This window comes from Eleutherodactylus coqui, chromosome 5, assembly GCF_035609145.1.
Source record: "Eleutherodactylus coqui strain aEleCoq1 chromosome 5, aEleCoq1.hap1, whole genome shotgun sequence".
Classification (NCBI taxonomy): Eukaryota; Metazoa; Chordata; class Amphibia; order Anura; family Eleutherodactylidae; genus Eleutherodactylus; species Eleutherodactylus coqui.
The window spans coordinates 151,034,945-151,061,958 of record NC_089841.1 but is presented as its reverse complement, the minus strand read 5'-3'; the positions used below and the strand labels follow the sequence as shown (position 1 = coordinate 151,061,958).

Genomic DNA, 27,014 nt, shown 5'->3' with positions numbered 1-27,014 from the left:
CTTCTATATGTTCTCAATGGGGTCGGCGCTGCTGCCGCCGGCCCCATTGAGCGCATATAGAGAAGAGAACAGGAATCGCAGATCGCAGATAGGTGCGATCTGCGATTTCTGTTCTATAATTTATCGGACGAGCGCATAAAAAGCGCTCATGTGTCCGATACCATTGCAAAGCAATGGTTTTATAAAATCGCCAGACGCATGCGCATGCGCAAATCGCGGCTAAAAACGCCCGTCTGACTAAAGCCTTACTGTGTATAACGGATAAATTGTCACTAGTGGAAAAACCCTTTAAGTGTTTGAGCACATTGATATACATATATACATCAGGAAATTTCTGACAGTATGCCACAATCATGTTGTCAATTTAACCTAAATCAGGTAAGGTCAAAATAAGTAGCATCACTTAGAAATGTGCAGTTTAGCACAGTTCAGAACACTTCAAAACCTACACAAATAACTGCATGGATGTGGACCTATACTACGTTCTGCTGCTTTTTTCTGTTTATGCGCGACACTTGCCCCTATGTGAACCTGAAAGCTGCCTGTCAGCAGGTGCTTCTGTCGTGAAATATGGGCACAGACCAATGTTTCAACTTGCAGCAGTGCATAAATAAAGTTCTTTCAACCTAGTGTTGTCCCGTTGCTAATACATTTTCTATGGCATGGAATGGGATACTTCTGTATTTCCTTTGATAAGATGGATGATGAATTGCTTTTTGTAGCTGAAAGCCGGATCACACGACGATTCCATTTTTGGTCTCTGGATCTGTCATATGCCCACTAAAGGCAGTAGAGTATGATCTCTCTGATCTGCAATCTCATCAGTAGGGAACCAAATGCAAACAAGCAAAGCCGCTGCTTTGTGATATATATTTGTCACTAAGCATGCATATAAACACACATCCACTAGGGAACATGAATGAGAATGTTGAACAGCCCTCAGAAAATGAAATAATGATAAGCAAGTAATTGAAGTGTCTGGGAAACAAATTATGGATTCCCCATGCTGTAAAGTTAGTGCTCCTGCATTGACGAAGGATATGAGCAGGTTAGATCTGTTTTACATGGTGCACAAAGCTGGATTATATATCAACAAGAGGCTTCAGAGAATGCCATTCCTGTCAAATAACAAGGTAGACATCACTTAATAAAACAGTATAGGGTTACAATCTACAAGGAGAAAATGCTTAACCATTTCATTGTCACAGCAGGAAAGTACATATACAAATATTCATTGGACAACAGTATGTCCTATGAATAGGAAACTGTCAATAAAAGGATAGTTTTTCAGAAAGCCAGAACATTGGAAAATGCAGAATCCATGCCAATCATACATTCCATCTTTCCAGAAAGAAGTAGAGAACGAGATTAACAAGGCTTCTATTTCCAAATAGTGTTTTAATGTAATTTCATGTCATACCTTGGGGAAATTTAAAAAGGGCCATGCTCCACATTTGTGGGATTAAAAAAAACACACAATTTTGAGCAAGCCATACTTGTACAATAATTTAAACTTTTTTCACTTTTTTTTACAAATTAAAAAAAGGGAGAGTATAGGCGGCAGTGCAGAGTTACTAGTGGCCCAGCATGCACATGAATGACAGTGTAAATTTGCACCAACTCATAACTGGTGTAGATTTGACTTTCCTACGCACAGATGGCCAAACATGCACCAAATGTATTTAGAGATGTGCGTCTTTTAATAATATGCAGGAGGCAGGTCACTATTACTCCCAGCCCTATTCCTGAAAGCCCTTCCCTAACCAGCCCCTTCTACAATTCTCATTTAATCCATCTCCATCCATAAGACTAAACCACCAGACCACACCACAAGACCTCTGGACAGCCAAACGCCATCACTCCGCTAGAGACTGGTACACCAATCCCTTCCAGACAGTCATCCCATACACTCTATCACAGTTGAGTCTAGCATTACCCAAATAACCTTGGCTTCCCTATGGGCTGACAGTTTTCAAAGCCACAGAAAACTCCCCAGAACTGATTATGACCAAGGCTGATAGCATGTTCAGCTTGGGTTGATTCAGCGACAGCCCACACAGAGAGCTGCCAGCTGTCTCTTTCCTTGGCTAGACTTTTCCCAGTCCACTACTCTAAACCAGCAATGATTTCCTAGGCCAGTTCACCATCTACTTCCCAGTGACATTCTTCAGGTCTTTCTAGATGATGCCACTTATCACCTTATAGAATCCCCATGAGAATGCTAGATTACCAGGCGACCCACTATGTAGCATCTCCACAAGCCCCTTGTTACTCATACCACCCGTCTCTTTTGCAATAAGCAAGCAACTCCAACCTCCAGCCCACTGATGCTCCTCCAATGAACAAACTGCTCTGGCTTCGAGCTCCCCAACACATCACTGATGGACAAGCCCAGGTCTAATAATTTACACAGGCCAATTTCTAGTCTTTAAGACATCTCACATTGATCATCTGTACTCTGTGCCTTGGCATCAAAACATTCTTCTTTTTTCAGCTCCTCTCTGCCCCTGTTATCAGCATTCTGGCTCTGCATTCTAATGTCAGGATACACTCTTGCCCATGAACATCAAGCTCTTCCTGGGTCTAAGCTGATCTTGGTACCACCTCCTGTTAGCTAACTGATAAAAAAAACAATCAATCATTCTTGCTACCAGCTACGCTAACTGGGCATCCTGGCACTGTCAAGTACTAAAGCCCACCAGCCCCACCAATCCAAGATGCACAGACAAGGCACATATCATCTCATCAGCACAGCACAGCATTCACATAACGTAATATATATCATTCTCACTTGAATATTTCTTAAAATATATCACACATAAAAAGTAAAGCAAAAAACACTGATATGTGCATTTCCAATATTTTCAAGCTCCAGTGCTACATTTATGTGTAGGGACATAGCTATAGGGGGTGCAGAGATAGCAGTCGTACTTAGTGCATGAGGTCAGCCAAATGCCCCTATGTTACATAGGAAGACACAAGTATTAAAAAGTGCCATGTGTTAGATATAAAGCCATGCTGCATATTTTGCTTTGGGCTCCAGTGGCACTCGAAGCAGTCCATCTTAGACGATGCCTGTGTGATGCTATACACAGTGTCCGCACCTGTAACCCAGGACCAATCGCATGTATTGTAGCATAACAAATGTTTAAGCATTATTCAGATGGCCATATTGTCGATCTAATAATCTGAGACACTCATTGGAACAGTTCGATTTTGAGGCGTCCTGTTTTGGGCTTCACATCTCCTGGCAAAAAACCAAGCTGCAGAATCTAGGAGCCGGGGCAGTCCCTCCAGACCTAGACGTAAACGACCAGAGAGTCAACGCAGTCAGTGAGATCTTGTAGCTCAGAAGCATTCACCACACAGATGGGAGGGCGCTTCCGGACATCCTGCGGAGAATAGGGCTGGCAGCCTTGGCGATGAGGTCCCTGGAAAAACTCTGGCAGATGCAGAACATAACACTCAGGGCTAAGATTTGATTTTACAACACTTGCCTAATGCCAATATTATTGTACGGCTCAGAGACTTGGACCATGCTGCCGCAAACTACTGAGCGTCTGGAGTCCTTTCCCATGCAATGCCAACGCCGGATTCTCTGTGTCCGTTGGTTCGACTTCATCAGAAACAGTGAGATACAGGCTCGCATGGGGCTTGAGTCAATCACAGAAACAATAACGAAAGATGGCTTGCACTTTTTGGTCATGTTGCACACTTGTCAGAAGCTGTCCCAGCCCACGGTGCTCTAACGCAGCAATTGCTAGGAAAATCGAGAGACAACCCCCTGCCAGATGATGGAGGCCTCCTGGTCATCTGTGGCACTTGTGGGTGGAACAGATAGGCAACAGTACCTCCTCCGACATCTACATTGAAAGGAACAATGCTCTTGGTTGTGGTCATTCTAGATCGGCGCTACGGACCATCGTCATCTAAGCGTGATAACTAACTAACTATTATCGATCCCATTAGAGTCTATGAGGCTGCAAGTCTCATTGCCATCCATTCCATGGCAAGAATAGGACATGCATTGTCCACTGCCCCTGCGGATTGGACAGCGCATAGATTGATGTCCGAGCACAGCCCGATGAGAGTTGCATACAAGATTCTTGGATATGGACATCTGAATTTGGCCTAAGACTCCACAGTATTTACAGAAAAACATGGTTAACACAAAACATGGCACACAACAAATGGTGGTGCCACAATTAGCAGTCTCAATTATGGTGGACTTAAGTCCATGCACCAAAAATGGTACTACATTCCAGTTGAGACATTTGTTACTAGGGTGCAGTGCATGGCAGCTTCTACAGCAACCCCCTTACAAAAGGTTCAACCTGTCTACAAAAAGGATAGGTTGCATTTTGCCAGTTGAACCCGGTTTTCCCTTCAAATAATCAGTGCCAGTCGTACCTACCCCATTTGGTTAAAGTAACATTAAAATGCACATTATGGGAGATAAAAGATCAAGATAAGCCACATTTAGATTCCATGCCACATATGAGAACAGTGGCACTAAGGGTAAGTGATGTGGAGCCATGATCATGTGGGATTTCCTTTTACATATAGATAATAACTAGAGATGAGCGAGCACGCTCGTTTAAGGCTGATGCTCGAGCGAGCATCGGTCTTCTCAAGTAACAGATTACTCGTCCAAGCAAATGCGGGAGGGCAGCAAGGGTGAGCGAGAAGAGAGAGAGAGATCTCTCTCACTCCTCCCCCCCCCCCCCGCGCTCCCCCCGCTTTCCGCCGCCCGCCCGCATTTGCTTGGACGAGTAATCAGTTATTTGAAAAGACCGATGCTTGCTCGAGCATCAGCCTTAAACGAGCATACACACTCATCTCTAATAATAACCCTCCCTTTAGTATTATTGAGCAATATGACAATACTCAGTTACCACACACATAGCAGTTACAGTATATACATAGTTTTACTGCTCATAAAAGGTTTCTTAGTGCCAGTTCTTGACCAATGTGGTGTCTAGGTGGCCTCAAACTATCCACAATAGAACAAAAGCTCTTTGGAAGCATTCCTCCTCTGCATTTTTCCCAAACTGTCAGCATATTTAATGCATTGAGCCAAATTTTCTCTGATTGTACTCCAGCTTTAATCCATGGTGACATAATGTACCTCTTTGCTGCTAAAAAATGCTACATGAGCAATTAAAGGAACATAATAAGCGGCATAATGGAATAATACAAGCCAGTCGTGCAGGGAAATCTTACACCTGTGTTCTTATCCAACAGATTTATCACCTTTGAACGAAAAATTGACTAGAACAGCACATTACCACCAACAGTGAAATAACGGAGCTTTCAGCAGCCTGCATTTGGGCACAGTTGCTTAGATCCAGAGATGTAATTTTCAGTAGGGAGGTTAAATGCCCAATGTGCTCTGAGTATAAATCAAAAGGAATCTTCCCTTCATCATTCAGTTAACAGCACCTTCCTAGTCCGTGCTAGACCCTTTAACACCCCGCACTTCTTCTGGAGAAAGTATAGTATTAAGGCTCTTTTTCTATATCACATCCTGTGCTGTCATTCATGGATTATCCTGCTTTGATATAAGAGTGCCACACAAAGGTGAAAAAGCTATTAAACTGTCTCGGCATAATTCATTTGTCAAAGCGATGGAGGAAAGAGCTAACTTCTTATCCAGCGCTTGAGTATGAACACATGTGACAGACTCAATATATATGAAATTATAACAGATCAATAAGGCTAAGCGCACATCATATTTTGTCTCTACATTTGGCCAGGACATTCTCCTGATGCATACGTCTAAAGTGTCCATAGACCATCATTAGCCAGACATGTGCCAAAAGAGTCTCCTTTTGCCATATGTTTCGCTGGGAGAATTCATCCAGCATTTTTGTATAGTACGTAGGTTCTTTCACAAGTGTCGAAATCAGCAATGTGAGGGAATTATTGACTGGCCTTAGTCAAACGAACATGACTTTGGTGTCCATTTGACGAGGGTTCCATTCGTTTCCACTATATTTGGAGTATACAATCAAGTAGTCAACTAGGTCAGGGGTCGCCAACTTCAGTCCTCAGGGACCACCAACAGGTCATGTTTTCAGGATTTCCTATAGTAAGAACACCTGTGGCAATGTCTGAGGCACCGACAATAATTACATCACCTGTGCAACACTGAGGAAATCCTGAAAACATGACCTGTTGGGGGTCCCTGAGGACTGGAGTTGGGGAACACTGAACTAGGTTATTGTAAACTTCAAATATAGCCTAAAATGAACAAAACCCTTGTCAAATGGACACCAAAGTCATGGTCATTTGACTAATGACAGACAATAAATTCATTCCGTTCAGTAGCAGATCTATCAAAGTAGATATTGCATCAACACAGTAAGGCCTTAGTCAGATGGGCCTTTTTTTCGCGCGATTTGCGCATGTGATTCGCGCATATATAGAACCAATGGTTCGCTATGGTATCGGTCACATGTCCGCTTTTTATGCGGATATGCGATAAATTATAGGACACGACGATTCGCAGATCGCGCCTATCTGCGTTCGGCGTTTTATGTTGCCACCAAAATCATTTTTTTCGCCGGCCAGTCTAAGTTTCATGCGCATTTTGATGCGCACGGCGATTTTTCTCCGGTCAGACGGGCGTTTTGCTGCGACGATTAACGCGGCTAGGTGCAGATTTTTCCCGCGATTTTTCGCCTCCGGTCACGCGATTTGCGCATGCGACATGCGATGCGCAAATCGCGCGAAAAAACGCCCGTCTGACTAAGGCCTCAGGCCTCTTTCATACGAGCGTCATTTTGACGTAGGCACGTAAAAAAAAGAATTGCATCTAAAAGAACCTATGGTTTCTTATGGGTTCTCTCAGATGAATGATTTTTTAGCTGCACCAAAAAAAAATTGCGCGTCAAAAGACGCAATTTTTTGGACGCCGAGATTTCTCTCCACCCAAGGTTTATGCGAGCAGGCTGTCAAAGGGGGGGGGGGGGGGGAGTCTAACATCCCTGCAGGGATGAAGGGAGTCCCTGCGAGAATGCCTTTCATTGTTCTGGTGGCCAAGGGATTTCAGGGCTGCGGCATCAGTGCACTGCAAGACGCCACAGCTGGCCATGTAAATTCGCAGACTTGGTTGCGGCTATTTTTCGTTCACGCAATTTAGTGCTCCTAAAGCTGCAAGTTTTTAGCGCAGATATCGGAGCGCTAAAATGGCGTTCGTGTGAAAGAGGCCTAAGGCTATAACTTGGGATCTTATGTTCTCAGCTTTGTTCTTATTGGTAACTGGTTGTGATTATTGTTTCAGAATTTATGTTAATAGCTAATGATTTTTTATATAACCATAAATGCGTAATTCGATAAGCTGCATTCTCACTAATACTGGTGATGCTAAAACATGAACCAGTTTCTATGCAGAAGAATGTAACTTCTTTTCCTACCTTACATTGTTATTATTCTAGATGCCCATTAAACTCAGACAAGCCAATATAGCAACTGTACTATAATTTTGGACAACAGAACATGATGCAAATGTGTTCTCTTTCTTAGCAGAAGGGACATAAAACTAGGAATCGCATACAATGGGATATAATTTAAGCTTTAAAGAGTAATTGTTGCTTCAATATTTTTGTATAAATGAATAGAACAAGCAGTGATAAGAGAGTCTGTAATACACTGAGGCAGAAAAGTGTCATATGTTTATACCCGGCTGTGCGGTATATGAATTTTCTCTTTGCAGGATATATGCTAGATAATTCTCTTTCGGATTCCAATGGCGATATAATTCTGTTTGCTTTGATACTTTATCTGTTTTATCAGCTTAAGCTAGATTCACATCTGTGCTATGATTTACATTGTTAAGCTCATTAAGGGAGCCAATCAATAAAAATAACAGAAGTGCCGGACTTGCAAATGAGACGAGATGGATGGCACCTGACGGGCACTTTCAACTGCAATGGGGTCCATTGAGGTTTAGTCTCGCCACCTGGCATTTTATCCTGACAAAATAGTGCTGCATGCTGTGCTCTTTCATGTGGGATTGGTGCTGAACCTGCCGCGGAGTCTCTGAATGTAGAGCTTTAGGCTGATATGTTGCCTTTTTTTTAATCCTATGGGTAGCATTATCTGTATGTTAAATAGATTAGATGCTTAAAGCCTCATTCATATCTACATTTGGGGTTTCGTTAGGTGCCGTCATTGCAGATTGCATCAATACTACTGAAAAAAATAACACTGCATGCAGAGCTACTTTTTTCAGTAACGTGCTAGAGACTTAACAGACACCATGTCAATGGGTGCCATTGTTGTCTGGGATATGACACATCTGGCACCACCATTAATTTTATTGTTCTGCTTCTATAATGGAGCAGGACAACAGAGATTGTAGCAGTGGGAAAATGACGATGTGAATGATGCCTTAGAAGTCCTGCTTTCTGCGGTGGTTATACTACGTGCTACCTTCAGCTTAGACCTAGAGACTTAGTAAAAACACTTTGAACTTTATACATGAAGACTGTAGCAGCTGTGAGTAAGTCCTCCTCCTACAGGGACTAGGAAGAGTCAAGCAGCCGAGTGCCAGAAATTGTAGGTGCTAACAAGGAGAGAGTTCCTGCTATACTACTAGAGTCCAGGAGCGGGGAGCCATGTGGTGCTGTATGAGAGGCTCCCCTCTGCCAGTCAGAGAGACACGGTCCGGGAGGAGAGACAGGCGCCTTGGGCACTATGATGTGGAGCAGAAGAGGAGGTTCAGCCCCTCCTGTCATGTGGGTGCTGGCAAGACAAGCATGCCAGTGGCCCAATAGGTCAGTCTCTCTGATAAGAAATGATGAATGGGGCTAAGCCCCACACATCAATGACAAAGCCGTTGGCAATCTCGGCTGTATAAATGAAATAACAAGCTGCACCATAGCTGAGACAAAGGAGCAACACTTGTGTGATGCAGCAGTGGCAGATTGAGCAAAGACACTGGAAGTGGCGGAGGCCATCCACGGAGAAATGCCAAGATCCATTGGAAGAGACCAGGGGCCATAATAAGCGAGGAGCTGAAAGAAGCAAGCTCTGTGAACGGAGAAGCAGGCTTCCTTCCTGCAGGGGACTTGTTCCCTGAAGAAGCAGCTGGTGGCATGGACCCAGAAACTAGAACAGGGCAAGCTGCAAAACCCGTGAAACCAGTATCCACCATGACATTAGTGTGTGCACACTACGGACTATGATGGACTAATATGAACATGCGGATATATGTTATGTGTGACTTCTAATAAACAATGCATAAAGTTCAAGTATGAACCACCCTCCTATGGAATGAAGAGTTAAGCATATTTCAGTAAAGTTCCGTCCAGATTGCAGTCAGACGGAACTCACGTATGAACATCATCCATGTGAATCCAGCTTAAGAGTGGCTTTACATGGTTTTATTTGAGCCACACATTGCACACGTGGATTTAGTGCACGCAATGCGCACAGAATAGAACCCATTGATGTCAATAGGTTCATTCTCATCAATAATTTTTTTGCGCTTTCAAAAAATAGTACCTGCCCTGTCTTTCTGTGTATTTGTGTACCAAAGGGCCCCGTAGATGTCTAAGTCATGAGTGCAAATGTGAGTGCAAATGCGCAATTTTGTGAATAGAATGCATCTGGAATTCATTAGGCTAAAAAGCCTTTTAATTCAGAGTGAGGGTGTCTGGCGCGCATATGAACAGGGCTTATGGGTGAAAAGAAGTATAGTAATATGTGCCAATAAGTCTGCAAATCAACCTTGAACACTGTGGAAATACGTTGCACTGCGGTGAGTGTATATGCGCATACACTTGTCTGAAGCTGCCCTTACATGGATTTCCATGAAAAACTCCCACGTGGCTCTGAATAGGGCTGCTCAGTCATGGCCAGGGAGAGAACAGAGCAGGATCTCCAAAACAGCCCCATTCAAGTGAAAGTTTGTAAGAATATAGCGCTCAAGAGGTCTATGTTAGAATTACCAAGGAGAAGACAATCTCAGATCTCGTGTAAAAGCATGGGCTCCTAGGAGAAATACAAATCACACCAGCCTGTTGCGGTATCAAATGATTTCTAATGTATTCAAAGTTGCATGTGGTTTATCTATATATATAAAATTGAATGTGTGTCTGCATGTCTGTCTGTTTGTCCTTTATGCGCTACTACACCATTCATCTGATCGCCATGAAACTTTGGGAAGTTGTTGAGTACACTCCTGGGAAGATTATAGGCATAGTACAACTATCCTATGATAAATGGCGCGCGTGCGAGCGTCGTCGACAGTTACGCCCCCCCCCCCCCCCACGTGGATTGTTCGATTTCCATCATTGCCACTAATTTTCTCACTTCCCGATGTCATAGAAATTTGAAATTTGGCACGGGCATTGATTATGTCAAAAATAGGAAAAGTTAATAGGTCCCAACTAGATTATTCAATTCTAGCGCAAAAGAATTAGCGTCCAAATTTTAAGTACGGAATCTAATTTTCTCACTTCCCAATGTTATAGAAACTTGAAATTTGGCACGAGCATTGATTATGTCATAAATAGGAAAAGTTAATAGGTCCCAACCCGATTATTTAATTTTAAGCGCAAAAGAATTAGCGTCCAAATTTTACGTACGGAATCTAATTCTCTCACTTCCCGATGTAATTTGGCACGAGCATTGATTATATCATAAATAGGAAAAGTTAATGGGTCCCGACTCGATTATTCTATTCTAGCGCAAAAGAATTAGCGTCCAAATTTTAAGTACGGAATCTAATTTTCTCACTTCCCAATGTTATAGAAACTTGAAATTTGGCCCGAGCATTGATTATGTCAGAAATAGGAAAAGCTAATGGGTCCCAACTCGATTATTCAATTCTAAGCACCAAAGAATTAGCGTCCAAATTTTACGTACGGAATCTAATTTTCTCACTTCTTGATGTCATAGAAACTTGAAATTTGGCACGAGCATTGATTGTGCCATAAGTAGGAAAAGCTAATGGGTCCCAACTCGATTATTCAATTCTAATCGCCAAAGAATTAGCATCAAAATTTTACGCACGGAATCTAATTCTCTCACTGCCCGATGTAATTTGGCACGAGCATTGATTATGCCATAAATAGAAAAAGCTAATGGGTCCCAACTTAATTATTCAATTCTAAGCGCAAAAAAATTAGCATCAAAATTTTACGGACGTAATCTACTTTTCTCATTTCCCGATGTCATAGAAACATGAAATTTGACACGAGCATTGATTATGTCATAAATAGGAAAAGTTAGTAGGTCCCAACTCGATTATTCAATTCTGAGCGCCAAAGAATTAGCGTTCAAATTTTACGTACGGAATCTAATTCTTTCACTTCCCGATGTAATTTGGCACGGGCATTGATTATGTCATAAATAGGAAAAGTTAATGGGTCCCAACTCCATTATTCAATTCCAAGCGCAAAAGAATTAGCATCCAAATTTTACGTACGGAATCTAATTCTCTCACTTCCTGATGTCATCTATATATATATAAATGAATGTATGTATGTCTGTCTGTCCTTTATGCATTACTACACCATTCATCCAATCGCCATGAAACTTTGGGAAGTTGTTGAGTACACCCCTGGGAAGAATACTGGCATAGTACATCTATCCTACGATAGGTGGCGCGCGTGCGAGCATCGTCGACAGTTATGCCCCCCAGACAAAGATCGTTTGATTTCCATCTCAAGCACGAAAGCAAAAGGCATTACGAGCAACGGGATGAGTGTTCAACCAGAAAATGATGCATCCGCCGAACGTTTCGCAAGACAATTGCTGGATATTGAGAATGCTGAGGTAAAATGAAAGCTGTGCTGTGATTCGTTGCTATTTCTTATACTGCTGAGGTAAAATGAAAGCTGTGCAGTGATTGGTTGCTATTTCTTATACTGCTGAGGTAAAATGAAAGCTGTGCTGTGATTGGTTGCTATATATTATACTACTGAGGTAACATGAAAGCTGCGCTGTGATTGGTTGCTATATATTATACCGCTGAGGTAACTTGAAAGCTGCGCTGTGATTGGTTGTTATCTAGATATATAAAAACGAATGTATGTATGTCTGTCTGTCTTCGCAGCAACGCGCGACAGGTAAGCTAGTATATCATAAATGACATCACAGGAAAAGTATATACCTCCAAAACTAATAAGAATGCATGATAAGCTTTAACTAAAATGATTAACATAAGATCACACCTTTTAAGGTGTATCTAGAACGTGTACAAAGAAACAGTTATTTCATGAGGAAGGAATGCAAGGGGGGGGTGAACTTGTAAAGAAACCATTATTATTTCATTAGGAAGGAATGCAAGGGAGGGGTCTGGAGGACTATCTTACCTTCTGTCTTACACAGTACCACTCACTGATATATATAAATGGTTGCATTTAACCCCTTCACTACTCATACTAGCAGGATGCTATATCTTCCTACTCTTCAATCTATTAGCAAAAACAATTAACTGATACATTGATCTATAGTTTTCTTAACAGTCTAACTAAAAATTGAATTTTCAGTTTTTGCGTTTTAGAGTAGAAATTACAGGGATTTATCCAAATAATGGAAACCCCTAGGATTGATAATAAACATCTATGCATATCCATTATATGGATAAACCCCTGTAGAGCATTTCTTATATTATAGTCATCAGATCACCTGACCACAATGGATATTGTATAGTAATCTAGTGTCATTTGTTTTCTTTTTTATTTAACCACATTTCTAAGTTTCTGGCAGGAAATAAAGAAGGAAAGTATCCAAAACTGGATTGAAAATTGGATTGCAGCTGAAGCCAACTGATATTATTTGTTATATTATGTTTCATTTCAATTGCTTTCCTGAGTTTTAGCGCGAGCCAAGTAGGAGAAAATATGATACATTTTGAGCTTAAAATAGTCGAAAAAAACTCTACTAGAATTGTAGAACTTTTTATATGTAACAAAACATCTGCTTTATGATTGTACACGTACCTGGTGTCGCTTGGTTTTATCTGCCTGTAGTGGCGATGCATAGTGTGGTACAGCAATCCAACAATGGTCGTCCGAGCTTAAATAAATAAGAGGTTAAAGAAGACACATTACACAGCCGTCTCACCCAACAATGAAATATTCTGCTCATTTAAGAACATTTCCTTGTCAACACATCCCATCCCCATCATAATTGATGCCACTGCACTGTGAAATTAAGGCTCCCTGCATTCCTGGCATTCTAGCAGTATTACTCCTGAGGAGCCTCTGCCAGCATTCCTCAACAAGAACTGAAGGATGTTACAAGCACCTAAACCTTCCCAAGAATAAAAATATCAGGACAAGATGCGCTCTTTAAATCTCCAAAATGGAAACTGTAAACAAGTGGGAATGATTGAAAACATGACATGAAATTGCTTTCCGCAATGAGACAGAAAAGCGATGGGGACAGATGTTTATTTTTTGGAAAGCAATGTGAATACTTTGTATGAACTCGGAAGTAGAGGCGTAAAACGAGGGATGATTTATGAACAACATGGGGCAACGATAAGCGCTTCTCACTCCGACTATTGACAGGAGAAAAAGCACACGGCTGGATCTATTAACCATTTATCAGTGCTCCAGCTACAAACACTGCAGAGCTGCTTCAGATTAGTGCCCCCCCCCCCCCAAGTCAGAGGAGCTGCCCATACACATCACACCCATTCATCAAAGTCTCGACAAATGGATTTTTTATGTGAAATGCACATTTTAAAAGTTGCACTGTAACGTGCTAAATCTGTGCAAAGATTAGCAAATTTTCTCATAATTTGTCAAATGGGAAAAGTGACAATAAAGGTGGGTGTGGCCTTCAGGACAATTTATTGTAGGCCATAATAATGAACTCAACTAAGGAGATATGGATTTTTTTTGCCTCTATCTGAAGTCAAATGTCATTTCATTGGGAATCATGTGCCTTTAAAAAAAATTGTCACAAATCACTGTACACCCTCTTTACATGGTCATATTTGTTTTTGCGCAAGTCTCGTACATAGCACAAATACATGGTACTGAGGCATTTTTGCATGCGTATTGGCAGATTTTACCGTACTTTTTGCACATGCAGGGCATGGTAATTTGTGCAGGCAGATGAACATGCCCCGATTTAATCTAATGAGCCTGAGTTTCAGAGGTGTTCTTTTTTCACAGAATTGCGCAGAGTATTGCCCATCTGTGCACGCATTTGTGCACCTCCCACGGACTTCTATGGGGAGCCTTGGTGTGCAAATGTGCGTAAAAAAGAGCACAAGAAATGTGCTTGCAAAAAAAGGAAATAAGAATGAACCTATTGAAAGCAATGAATTCTACTCCCTGCGTATTGCATGCGTGAATTTTATGAGCGCAAGTACGACCATGTGGAGGAGCCCTAATTGGCATAAAATACACCAGTTCTTAGGGCTCCTTCAGATGAGCATATTTTAGCGCAATACTCCTGCTTGCAAAATGTGGAGAATAGAAGTCATTGATTTCAATGGGTTCATTCAAATTTTTTTTTTTGCATGAACGGTTACATGGGCGCCAAAAAAATAGGACCTGCTTTATTTTGTTGGCATTTGCACCCCAAATAGGCCTATATAGGTCAATGGGAGATACACAAATGCTGACATGTAGGCGCAGGTATGCGCAAAATGCAGCATATACCCGCGATCACAAACACCTCATTTGACTTAACCATTTAAATCAGAGTGGGATGATTCCCTCGCCCCTTGTGAACAAGCGGGGGCTGCACAAATATGCACAGTATTGCAGGCATGTATGCAAAGTACGCTTGTTCTCTGTACAAAAAAGTTGCATAGGAGCAAGCGTATTTTGGAATAGGCTCATTTGAACAAGCTATTAGGGCCCTTTGATATAGAACTATTATCGTTCAGTTCATCGTTGAATCACGCGAAACTGAATAATAATCATTTGATGTAAGCACTGCTACCAATTGGGCAACGAACGATAATTCAGTCGCTTATTGTTTGCCATGTAGGTACAGAAATTAAATGACGGTTGGCTCATAAACAGGCAATGATTCATCTATGAACAACTGCCCATTTACTGTGAATGGAGGCTGGAAGTGACCTCCAGTGCGCTCCTCCTGCATTCAGTGAGCGATTATTGATGCTGTGTGAAAGCACAGGATTACAGGAGCAATAATTGTTGGGTTGACTGTAGGGCATTTAAGGTCCTGACAATTGTCCCATGTAAAAGTACCCTTCGTAAGTGTGAGCATTATCTTTTTATCAGATCTCATCTATAAGGAGATGCAGAAATAGCAGTTGCACCAGGACCCCGATGCCTGAGGAGGTCAAAGGCACATAAACATCAGTATTATAAATGGCACATTGTAGATGGGGGCCCTAGCATGCAAGGTCTGAAGGTTTTGATGCCCTGTTTCATGACTGCATTGGTTCAACAATGTTACCAGTAGTATATGTATACTGACCACTCATTATCTGTTTTTATATATTGTGCTGAAATAAAAAACTTGAAAAGAATTATGGTCACCCTGACAGCCTCTATATGTAACCCTGTACACCTCTTGTGGGGGGGGGTTTCTAATCTTTTTAAATTGTAAGATAACTATGGTGGGGCAATGGGTTTAAAAAAAAAGCCACCAGTCAGTGATCCCCCTCTGGTCCGGTGCAGGAACCCTGCTCTTTGTTTCTCTGGACTTGGAAGATGATGCAGCAATCACGCATACCATTCACTCTTCACATATGACTGCTCGGCCAATCTATGGTTTCAGTTGTCATGTGCCTTTCATGGCAGAATCACAGTTGAAGCCAGAGATTGGCTGATTTGGTTACTGAGTCATGTATATAATGAATGGCACATGACCAATGCAACTTCTTTTGGGACTGTACTGGCAGGGATCAAGGCTCTGCATTAGACTGGGGGGCTTCTGACCAATGACTATGGCTTTTTTTATTTTAACCCACTCAATGCCCTTTATTATCTCTTGTTTTGCATATAGTTAGGGTCATAATTGTACTAAGATTTTTCATTTCTGACATAGCAGCTATAAGGAGATGCAGAAATAGCATTTGCACCAGGACCCCGATGCCTGAGGAGGTCAAAGGCACATAAACATCAGTATTATAAATGGCACATTGTAGATGGGGGCCCTGTTACAGATTCTCCTTGAGGCTCAGGAGTTCAAGTTATGACTCTGTATACAATTCTTTAGCCTGTATCAGTTCCTGTTTTTATTGCGCTGGTTAACATAATAGGACACAAAGTGATAAAGTACAGAACACATTTTTGATCAGCCAAGCAATATGCTCTTATTGAAATCTGCATATGCATTGCCATATAAATTATTAGCACTACTGTATGGGAGCTATGCTTTATTTTTTCTTTTGCATCCCTAACTAATCTATCCATTGACTTCTTCGTAGAAGCGGTCTTGTGATTTTGGGATGACAGGCATAAAGTGTGAGAGGACCATCATAAATAAGAGACAGATAGCACCAAATGCAAACATAATGGCGCCTTATTTTAAATCCATCAGTGCTACTGCGCCCTACGAGGTGCCATGATTTAAAGGAAAGTGAAAAAACACAGTCAACTTTTCCCTCAACAAATTCATTGCCCTTCTGATGAAGAAAAGGTTAGGTTTGAAAAAGATATATCAAGTTCTTAAGGCACAAGAAGATATAAATTATTTAAATTGCTTTCTCACTGCTGGGAAGTACCACATCATCACATAATGTATTGCGACATGAAGTAGGACAATTTTTTACTACTAGACGTATAATTTGTACTTTACTGAAAATGTACAGAATACCAAAAAATAAAATAAAATAATACTTAGATCACTATTTTATTCTTATTTCCTATAAAATGAGGTCCAAATTTTGAAGAACAAACGCAGCGAATAAAAAGGAAAATTTATAACACTTGAAAAAGATTATTTTACAAGTTTGGGTGGAATAGCTGTCAGATAGTCCCAATGAGTATCAGAGAAAAGTGGCCTCTCATCCCTCCTGCTGCATACAGGGCACTTTAAATTAGCTCCGTACTTTATAAACTACTTATTCAAAGTCCCTATTCAATCTTAAATTTAGTTTTGCAAGTAGTTGAAGTGTTTTGTAAAAAAAAAAAAAAGGCCCGGAAATCTGAAGGGGAGGGCAATGCTTCCTTCAACTGCTACACGTTATGGTGGAGGAAAGCTATAGTATGGTGGTAAGAGGAACAAATGACATAAAATGACTAGAACCCTTCAATGGCTGAGAACAACCGTGAAGTATTGTGCGTGACTCCAAAAAAGGCCAGACATAATGTGAAGTGTTCTAGGGCTCCAAAATATAGAAAACAATGCTAGTTTACCAGTTTTGGAGGTTGATTCGTGGATATCATTTTAGCCAATAGGACAACTTTATTAAGTCATCATAGTTATGTCCTTAGGATATATATGAATGGAGCCTGGCATTTTCTGGAGCACTAAGCTCCCCTTCATCGATGCATCAGATACAGCGTGCTGTTCCAGATATGGCAGTTTATCCCAGTTCACAAGAATGGTACAAAGTCAGCAAGCAACCGTTGGTTCTGTTGAAGGCAGGGGCGTACCTAACAGCTCAGGGGCCTTGATGCAAAACGTGAGCTGGGGCCCCCCCTCTATCTGTATCTGTACCCGTACCCATACCTAAACCATGCTGCACAGAGATATAACTTGAAGCTTCTGGGCCCCAATGCAAAACCTGTAACAGGACTCCCAACTATAATGCTTTATTCATAGTACTGGGCTTCCTATATGGAGAAAGGAGGCCTTATGGGCCCCCTAAGGTTCCTAGGCCCGGGTGCAACCGCATCCCCTGCACCCTCTATAGTTACGCCCCTGGTTGAAGGGGTTGATTCTTGAAGAGAACCTCTGTCCATATGCTCTTTTAGGGAATATGAACATCATAGCAAGCGGCTCCCTTACTGGCAGAGTCAAAGATATATTGATTAAGGAAAACGGCCATTCACTTGAATGGCCACCATGTAAAACTGCATCTTGCTTGAAGTGGCCACTGCAGAGGCAATGCCTGGCTGGCAACAGTTTACCCTAGCATAACCAGCAGTGTGGTTTTAGAAGCAAGATCAACTGATCGCCCCTGCGGCTTCACCCTGATAGTGGGTGTGTCTGATGAGACAACCTCTTTAATCAACCCAGTCCTTTGGTACGGAACCCCACCAATTGCAGATTGATGGCCTATAATAAGAATAGATTATCTGCATACGTTCTTGCTGTCATGGTATTTTTAAGTTTTTTTAAGCACATGTTGATACATTTTTACCCCATTTCAAGTTAAAATGAATTCAGGAGTCAAAACCAGAAAATTACAGCATGCTGATCAGTAGATGGGGCAAGATGTTGGATGCAGTAATTGCTAAAATAATAATGAGCCATATATTTTAGTTCAGGCTCCATAATGTGGTACCAATGGGGCTATCTTCGTTTCCATATTCTGCACTGCAAGCGTAGTTGTGAGGTTTTCACTTCAGCTGGGTTTTTACCTAATAGTAGGAATTCAATAGCTAAATAAGACATTAATTAGTGAAGATATTGCTTGACTTGTTGTCTTGGGAAGCATTTTTGTCTCTTTTTGGGAAAGATAGGGTAGGACCTATCTTTGTACAGTTTTTTTTTTTACACTCACACACATTAGCGCAAAGTTTGAAAAGTCTGAGAAGAAAAAAAACTCCAGTTCATGCATAACTACGCTCCTTAGCGGCGAGCATAGTTGCGCATACGGCCATGTGTTTTTGCCCCTACCAGTAGGAATTAGAAGACATTCTTATAAAAAGGTAAGAGGGGAAGCTGAACTTACATTTGCTCATAAATGCTTCTCCAGGAACAGAGATGTACGACTGCCCCTCTGATGGAAAGCGGTAGTGGGATAAACTTGTCTTCTGTGGCACCTTCACCATGGCATAATCTGAAAAGGAACACAAAAAGTAACCATAAACTGCATTCAAACTGCAAACCTGTTGACATTACAATAACCTTATTTAGTACAATTGTTGACATGCTGTAAAGCTATGCCTGTCTATCCTGTATAAGGCTTTTGTAAGAACGCTATCTTTCACCAGTGTTCTGACCTAGAAAGAATTTTCTCATTAGAAAAGCATAAAAGAATGTATGTTTGGACATGTACCTAAGAGATACAAACAAAATAGAACAATAGCAAATATCCAACAAAGCTTAGTTACTTTCTAAGATAGCTTTGTACAAAATACAAAAGATACTGGAGGAGATTTGTTATTACTGTATTAAATTTAGAAGGCTTGAAACCAGAGAGACAGAAGATGCGCCAAATTTATCACTGTGGCTCACACCGTCTGAAAAATGTAATGCTTTTTGCTAGAAATCGTAAAAACTTTTCTCTTCTTTACTCCACCTCTTGGTTGGCTTTCGCTAGTTCAATATGTTGCGCCAAACTATTTAGCACATTTTAAGCCACACCCCTCTTCTAGAGACTTTTCAAAACTGTCTAATAAAGTGCAAAAAGCATCTAAAACACATAATAAAACTAATCCAGGATAGAGACGAGTATTTAGCCAACTACGCCCAAAAAAAGATAACAGAGACAATACAGAAGACCCTAGAAGAGGACATCTCCCCCCAGGAAATAAAAGAGGCAATCCAATCCCTCAAAAATGGCAAAAGCCCGGGGCCTGATGGCTACACCCCACGCTTCTTCAAACTCTTAGGAGAAAAATTAACCCCACTGATGCTTAACGCATTCAATTCCATATCGGGGTCTTGCCCCTTCCCTGCCCAGGCACTACAGGCAGTAATAACTGTGATACCTAAACCAGGTAAAGACCCAGCAGCCTGCGGCAGCTACAGGCCAATATCCCTTCTAAATATAGACACAAAAATATTTGCAAAAATCCTAGCAACACGTCTACAGACATGTATCCCAACACTGGTACATAGAGACCAGGTGGGCTTTGTCGCGGGGAGGGAGGCGGGGGACAGCACAATAAGAACACTGGCCTTGATGTCTAGGGCCCGTAAGCTCGGGGAGCCCCTATGCCTACTCTCGGTGGACGCCGAGAAGGCGTTTGATAGGGTGAGCTGGGGATTCATGGAGGCGACACTACAACACATTGGCCTCGGACCCAGGTTCATCTACTGGGTGATGGCACTATACAGGGACCCCTCAGCCCGCGTAAGGGTCAACGGCCTGATGTCACGCCCGGTCCACATCCACAACGGCACCCGACAAGGCTGTCCCCTGTCCCCCTCCCTATATATCCTAGTCATGGAGACCCTGGCGAGTGCTCTTAGGACGAATCCCAACCTGCAAGGCATTAAAACAGGAGAAAATGAACATAAAGTAGCGTTATACGCAGATGATTTGTTGATCTATATCAGAAATCCTAGAATAGCACTCCCTAACATATTAGAAGAGTTTAAAAGATTTGGTAGACTATCCAATTTTAAAGTCAATCTAAGCAAATCATTGATCCTAAATGTAACCCTGTCAAATACAGAAGTCGAAGCCTTAAAACCAACTCTTCCATTCCAATGGAAAACGGAAGAAATAACGTACTTGGGAACGGTGCTCACTACAGATCCAGAAAAACTCTTTACAAAAAATTATGTGCCTCTCCTAACCAAATTAGAGTCAGACTTTAATAGATGGAAGGAAATCTCTTTGTCATGGTTTGGGAGGATCAGCACAGTAAAAATGAATGCCCTTCCGAGGTTTCTTTACATCCTCCAGACAATCCCTGTCGCCCTACCGGGCTATTTTCTGGCAAGGGTTAGGAAAGCAATCATGGGCTTCATATGGGGAGGCACCAAACCCAGGCGCAAGTGGAAAGCCCTAACCAGCTTAAGAGAATCAGGCAGCATGGGAGTCCCGAATATAACCCTATACTACAGAGCGACGCTGTCCAAACGAATCCTTGACCTCCTTCACGGCAGATCACAGAAACTGTGGGTCGAAGCGGAGCAGGACATGACACATTTCCAGGGCAAGGGGATTATATGGCTGCCAGGCAGGGGGAAACACAGAGGGATGGGACTATCCCCATTTATAGAAGACATGGTGACGGCCTGGGTAGGTCCTGCGACTAAGACAGGCCTGATCCGCAGACCGGGCCCACTCACACCCCTGGTGGGCAATCCTGATGCCCCCTCTTTCCTGCGGGGATCCGCATTGACTAATATGATAACAAACCCGATCCCAAGAGTACGGGACGTAATCTCGGACACCGGTATTAAACCACTGCACGAGATCATAGAGGAACAGCGGCCCCATCCCGGAGCGTGGTTTCAGTACCTACAATTAGGCCATTATGTGGGCTCATTGGGGGACATACATCAGCTGAGGCGCCCTATCACTCCCTTCGAAAACCTGTGCATCACGACCCCCAAGGACCAACACAAAATATCAAACCTATATCGGATGCTCTTGGTTGAAGACACACAACACTGTAACAAGGCGCTGGAGCGGGAGTGGGGGAGAGAGCTGAACACTACACCCTCAGAGGAATCATGGGCAAAGGCCTATATTTTGACTCACAAAATAAATACATCCAGTAAACTACAGGAACTAAATTATAAAATCTTAACCAGATGGTATCGGACACCAGCAAGATTGGCGAGAATGCTCCCCCAGTATCCGGATAGCTGCTGGAGATGCATAACGGGAACTGGAACATTTATACATATCTGGTGGGATTGTCCGCTGATCTGCCCCCTCTGGCGGGAGATCAACTCCCTCTACATCGCAGTTAGTAGAAACCAAATACAACTAACTCCCGAGATAGCATTATTGTCAATGTTCCCAGGCACGCTGGCACAATCAAAAAGCTCCCTGTTAAGATTCTTCGTCCTGGCAATGCGCCAGATAATTCCTAAGAAATGGAAATCACCAAACCCCCCCTCCAGACTAATGTGGCTAGAGGAGCTGGACCGCATAAAATATATGGAGGAACTATGTGCCAGGGACGCGATGAGATTTGATAAGTACCAAGCCACTTGGATGTCGTGGAATCAGTTCCGCTTCTCCCGCGACCTTGACCTCTGGCTAGAAAGGGGGTTACCCCCCAACACGAACATAGTCAGCAACCCCTCTGACGCCGTCAGACCTTGAAACTGTAACAGCCATCTTGAGGCGTGCGATGTCGCCCCCCCTCCCCCCCCCCACGATCCTTTCCTCCAATCCCCCCCCCCTTTTTTTTTTTTTTCTTTTCTCTCTCTAAATATTTCTATTCTCTTAACTCCTTCCTCTATCTCTATAGTTCTTTTCATAGGAAGTTACAACATTATAACTGTTCAGCTTTTTTTTTTTTTTGTTTTGTTTTGTTGACTGTATTAACCAATCAGTAACTGAATTCAGAGATTTAAGACACCTACATGAGAGTTACAAACTACAAATGTTGTTAGCATCACGGTTAATGTTACAGTTAAGATAGTCTGTTTCAGTAGAAAAAGTTTATTTGATGAAGATGACACTACAATTTTGTAATCTTCGCACTTATATAACAGACAAAATAAATAAAAAACTTTTGAACCATAAAACACATAATAAACCTGATGTAAGACATGTATTAAGGCCAGTATTTTTTACACAAATTGAGACAGAACTCTGGCTCATTTAAATGAGTGAATCTCCCCCCAGCACTCATCACAACGCAATGGCGAAGTGCTGATGAGCTAGAATGGTAGCCCAGAGTCCAGTAACACTGCCTGTCCATGGTCGATGATCTGCTGGCAATAGATCACTGGCGGATCACAGTGTGGAAAGCGCAGTGCCACCGTCCACAAGCAGAGAATCATAGCGATTCTCCACTTGCGGTATTCAAATTGTGTCATGCCATGATTCTCCAAGATGAGCCTATCTATCAGATAGGCTCACTTCAGAGACCTGTCAGTGCTCCCCCCTTCTTCCCCGCGATGGAATATCGCTAGCGATATTCCGCCTCGGCCATGGACAGGGGGCCTAAAGACTCTCAGTTGAAGTCATGCATTGATGTCTGTGGCAAGGCTTAATAGGCACCATTAAAAATCTATATACAATGTAATACTCAAGTACTGAAGTATTAAAATATATAGTACAAGTGATCAAATGATTCGAAAGTTCAAGTCCCCGATGAGGAGTTAATAAAAATGTAGAAAAAAAAGTTTAATAAAGTTTTTTAAACAGTAAAAAATATTAAAACTTAATAAAACCTTTTCCCATTTTCCCATAACATAAAATATCACAATACGTATTCCTTCCAGTGAATTAAAAAAATAAAAAGTGCAGAATGCAAGAATTGCAGGTTTTTTATTAACCTGGCTTTTAAAAAAATGCTGATTAAAAAGATCTATGCATCCCAAAATAATGAAACTAAAAACTACAGCTCGTCCCACAAAAAACAAGCCCTCATACAGCCCAGTTGACAAGAAAATAAGAAAGTTATGGGTCTCAGAATATGGCGACAGAAAGCAATTTCTGTTAAAAAAAACATGTAATTATTATAAAAGTAGTAAAACATAAAAAAACTATCAAATTTGGTATCCCTATACTCTTACTGGCCCACAGAACAAAGTTCATATGTCACTTTTACTGCACCATGAATGGCGTAAAAAGTTACCCCCCCCCCCCCCAAAAAATAAAATAAAATTACATAATTGTATTTTTTTTACATTTCACCTATGTAAAAAGTTTTAAAAGTTTTTCAGTACATTATATATATTCAATTGTGCTATTAAAAAGTAAAACTCGTCCCACTAAAAACAAGCCCTCATGCAGACAATGCTGTCAGTGGAAAAATAAAACGTTATGTTGCTTGAAAGGCAGAAACAAAAAAAAACAAAAATAAAAAATTAGATTCTTAATGTTTGTTTAACCTCTTACAGAGTGAAGGCAATTATCAAATGAATGCACTGGCAAACTGTTATATGCTAATATAACAGTTCAGTTACCATACTACCTACAGTAAGTTTGATATAAGAAAGTGCAATTAATTTTGCTTTTACTATTGTAATTTCATATTACTTGTCAGTCCATAATAGCACATATACTATTTTCCATCCTGTTTTTAACCGATAGGAGTGCGCAGCAAGACAAGCCGTTTTATCTCCCAGCTTCTGCATTTTCCCACGCAACGGCAGGCACCGAGTGGCACAGATGAGCATGCCTCTTGTCTGCACATCAAACATCACTTAGGTTATATACTACACTTCAAAGGAATGTTTGTATAGATATAACCAGCAATGGAATACTTCCACTTGTAACCTTGTATGAAACATTCATTTCAATTAAATAAGATAATGGAAATTCTTGTTGTAACACAGGATCACATGCCAACATCTACTAAATGTATACAGCAGCTTTCGGCCTGTCTTGTTTACAAGTTAGAGATCTTCCCTTGGCTTCTGGTATAAACACTGTAAGATACCGCTCTTAATATCACAGTGCAGAAAAATTACTAAGATACCATGTTAGCCAAAAAATGTATGTTGGTTAATACACTGATGAAAAAAAACAAACAACTAACTATTATGTAATATTATAAAAATACCTTCATTGACTAACCAGAAAAATTACATTTGCAACCTTTTGGCGCACACAGGCCTCTTCATCAGGCATTAAAAAATGAATGACTGAGAAAAAAAGCTACTCCCCCTTATTCCCAATAATTGACCACTAAGGCCGCCTGCAGACGGCGGGGTCTGATCCTGCTGCGAGAATTCTCGCAGCGGGATGCAGAGCCGTGCCGCTGCAGAGGCCTGCGGCTCACCCGCTCCCGGCGTCTTCTGTTTTCTGCTATGCGTCAGCTGGCACATGCGCAGAGCGGAGCAGGCCCGTCGGTGCATGCGCAGAGCGCAGCGGGCTCCGTCACCACTGACATTTCTGTGCAGGCCTCTGCAAGACCCGCACAGAAATAGAACATACCGTGATTTGTTTTCCGCGTGTGTTTTCACGCGGACAAATCGTGGCCGTCTGAATAGGATTGCGTTTTGTAATGCAATCTTATGGCAGCGAACACGGGCGGAAATTCTGCGGGAAATAAAAATTATTATTATTTCAAGCCTGATGAAGGAGCCTTTGTGCTCCAAAAACTTACAAATATAACTTATATATACATTATATAGGAGTATATATGATTGTTATAATACTTTTAGTTTTTTACACGGAAGTATTTACCAACAGATCTATTAAAGTGGAGAAGCCTAAAAGTACATTCACACATGGTATATTTGCTGCACATATTTTTGCTACTATGCCATTCATCTGAATACATGTAAAATACTAGAGAAACATCACCATTCAGATGTACTGAATGACATTTTAAGTTACTGATATTTCTGCCATGTGTAAATGTACCCTAATAAAAAAATACTGAATTCAAATTGACATAGAAGTTGAGAAGCTTTGTCTACACCAGGTGTGAACAACATTCCCTGGTCTGGGCGCTACATGATCATCATATTGAACTAATCCCATGGACCAACAACAATACTTAAAGGGACTTTCTGTCCTATCCTGTCTTCTGGATAGGTCATCAGTAATTGATGTACGGGGGTCCACCGCTTAGGATTCCTGTCCATCAGCTGATCGTCCGGTCCACTGTTCAGTGCAAGAAGCTAGACATCATCATCAGTGGACAAGGGAGGAAGTGGGGGTGCTGGCTTCACTCCCATTTAAATCAATGTGAGTGCCGTGCTTCTCTTCGGGTCAAGACTGGATGTGATGTCCTGACCATGAGAGAAGCAAGAAGTGGAATAGCAGCGCGGCGCTCACATTGATTTCAATAGGAGTGAAGCTAGCATTCCTACTTCCTGTGTTGATCACTGATGAAAATGTTTGGCCTATGTCACTGACAGTAGGCCAGACAATAGCTGATGGATGGGAGTCCTGAGCAGCGGATCCCCGTCCACCAACTACTAATGACCTATCTAGAGAATAGGTAATCAATTGAAAAAGGGCAGAAAATCACTTCAATGAGGTATTATTTTCTAATATATATATGGCATATCGAAAGTATCACTCTATTGATAGAATAGAACCCCCTTCTCCCATAATCAGCACTTCACAGAAGTGGGGGTCCTGCTGTGCATGAATGTGACTCTCTCCATTGTAGATTATAGGGGTTATGGTAATTGATTAGCATTTCATAACTCCCAAAAACTACAATGGGGAGAGCCACATGCATAGGTTGCCATCTCTACCTTATATAACTCCTTTCTGGAGTGCCAAATAGATCAGCGGACCCCATTCTCCTAAAATATGAGGGACCCAAAGAAGGCTACACCATTTACACTTGCCCATCTCTACTTCAGCTGTGTGCCACTCTTCTTCTCTCTGATATGGAACCTACATGTAAACAGTTATACATAGACAAGAATTTTTGTCTCTGGATGGTTAGGGGGCTGCATAGAATAGCATCACAGGCCACACGTGGACCCAAAGCTGTAGGTTGTGCACCCCTAGTCCATATGTTGTCTTGCTTATCTTTTATTCGTATTCGGCCAATTTTTATTGTCCCGAAATGAATTCACAATTCTGCCTGCTGTGATTGGGAATTGTAAAAAATTGTTGGTTGATACATGCCTAAGAGCTTAGCCGAGCTAAGTGGGACGGGTACTTTTTCTTATATTAGATTATAGCACAGGGTATATAAAGACATTACGCTAGCAAGGCATGCTGGAAGATTTCTGTCATGAAATCTACAACATTGTAAATGCAGCTCTTGATTTTACTGTACAGTAGCCAACCTAATATCAGTGAAAAGCTACATAAAGCAAAATAGATTAGCTTGTAGCAAATATCAGAGGTAGCAGAAGTATCTGCCTTATTTTCATAAATTACCCAGAAGAGCTAGTATGGCCTTATAAGTCTCCTCACTCATTTTCTATGTGTCCCCACACCCCTATTGGGTGCTCTATTTGGGGAAAGAATATAATATACCATCCCGTGAACCATTCAACCCCCTAGGTGTCTCCACGCACTTTTTGGGTGCCCTCCTTAAGTAGACACGACACTCCTCCTGACCCACAGCAAATATTAGAAACAGAAAAACTTCTAGGGAAAATATGGTACC

At 41.7% G+C, this 27,014-nt stretch overlaps 1 protein-coding gene across 4 annotated transcripts in view; it reads right to left on the bottom strand.

Moving 5' to 3' along the window:
• The window catches only part of ADGRD1 (adhesion G protein-coupled receptor D1), a 500,100-nt gene that overhangs the window by 376,627 nt on the left and 96,459 nt on the right, over positions 1 to 27,014 (bottom strand). For all 4 annotated transcript variants that reach the window (XM_066603414.1, XM_066603418.1, XM_066603416.1 and 1 more), the window contains 2 exons: positions 18,794 to 18,901; positions 12,957 to 13,032 (listed from right to left, as the gene is read on the bottom strand). In XM_066603414.1, the coding sequence (XP_066459511.1) occupies positions 12,957 to 13,032; positions 18,794 to 18,901 (184 nt within the window). The remainder of the gene's footprint in view (positions 1 to 12,956; positions 13,033 to 18,793; positions 18,902 to 27,014) is intronic.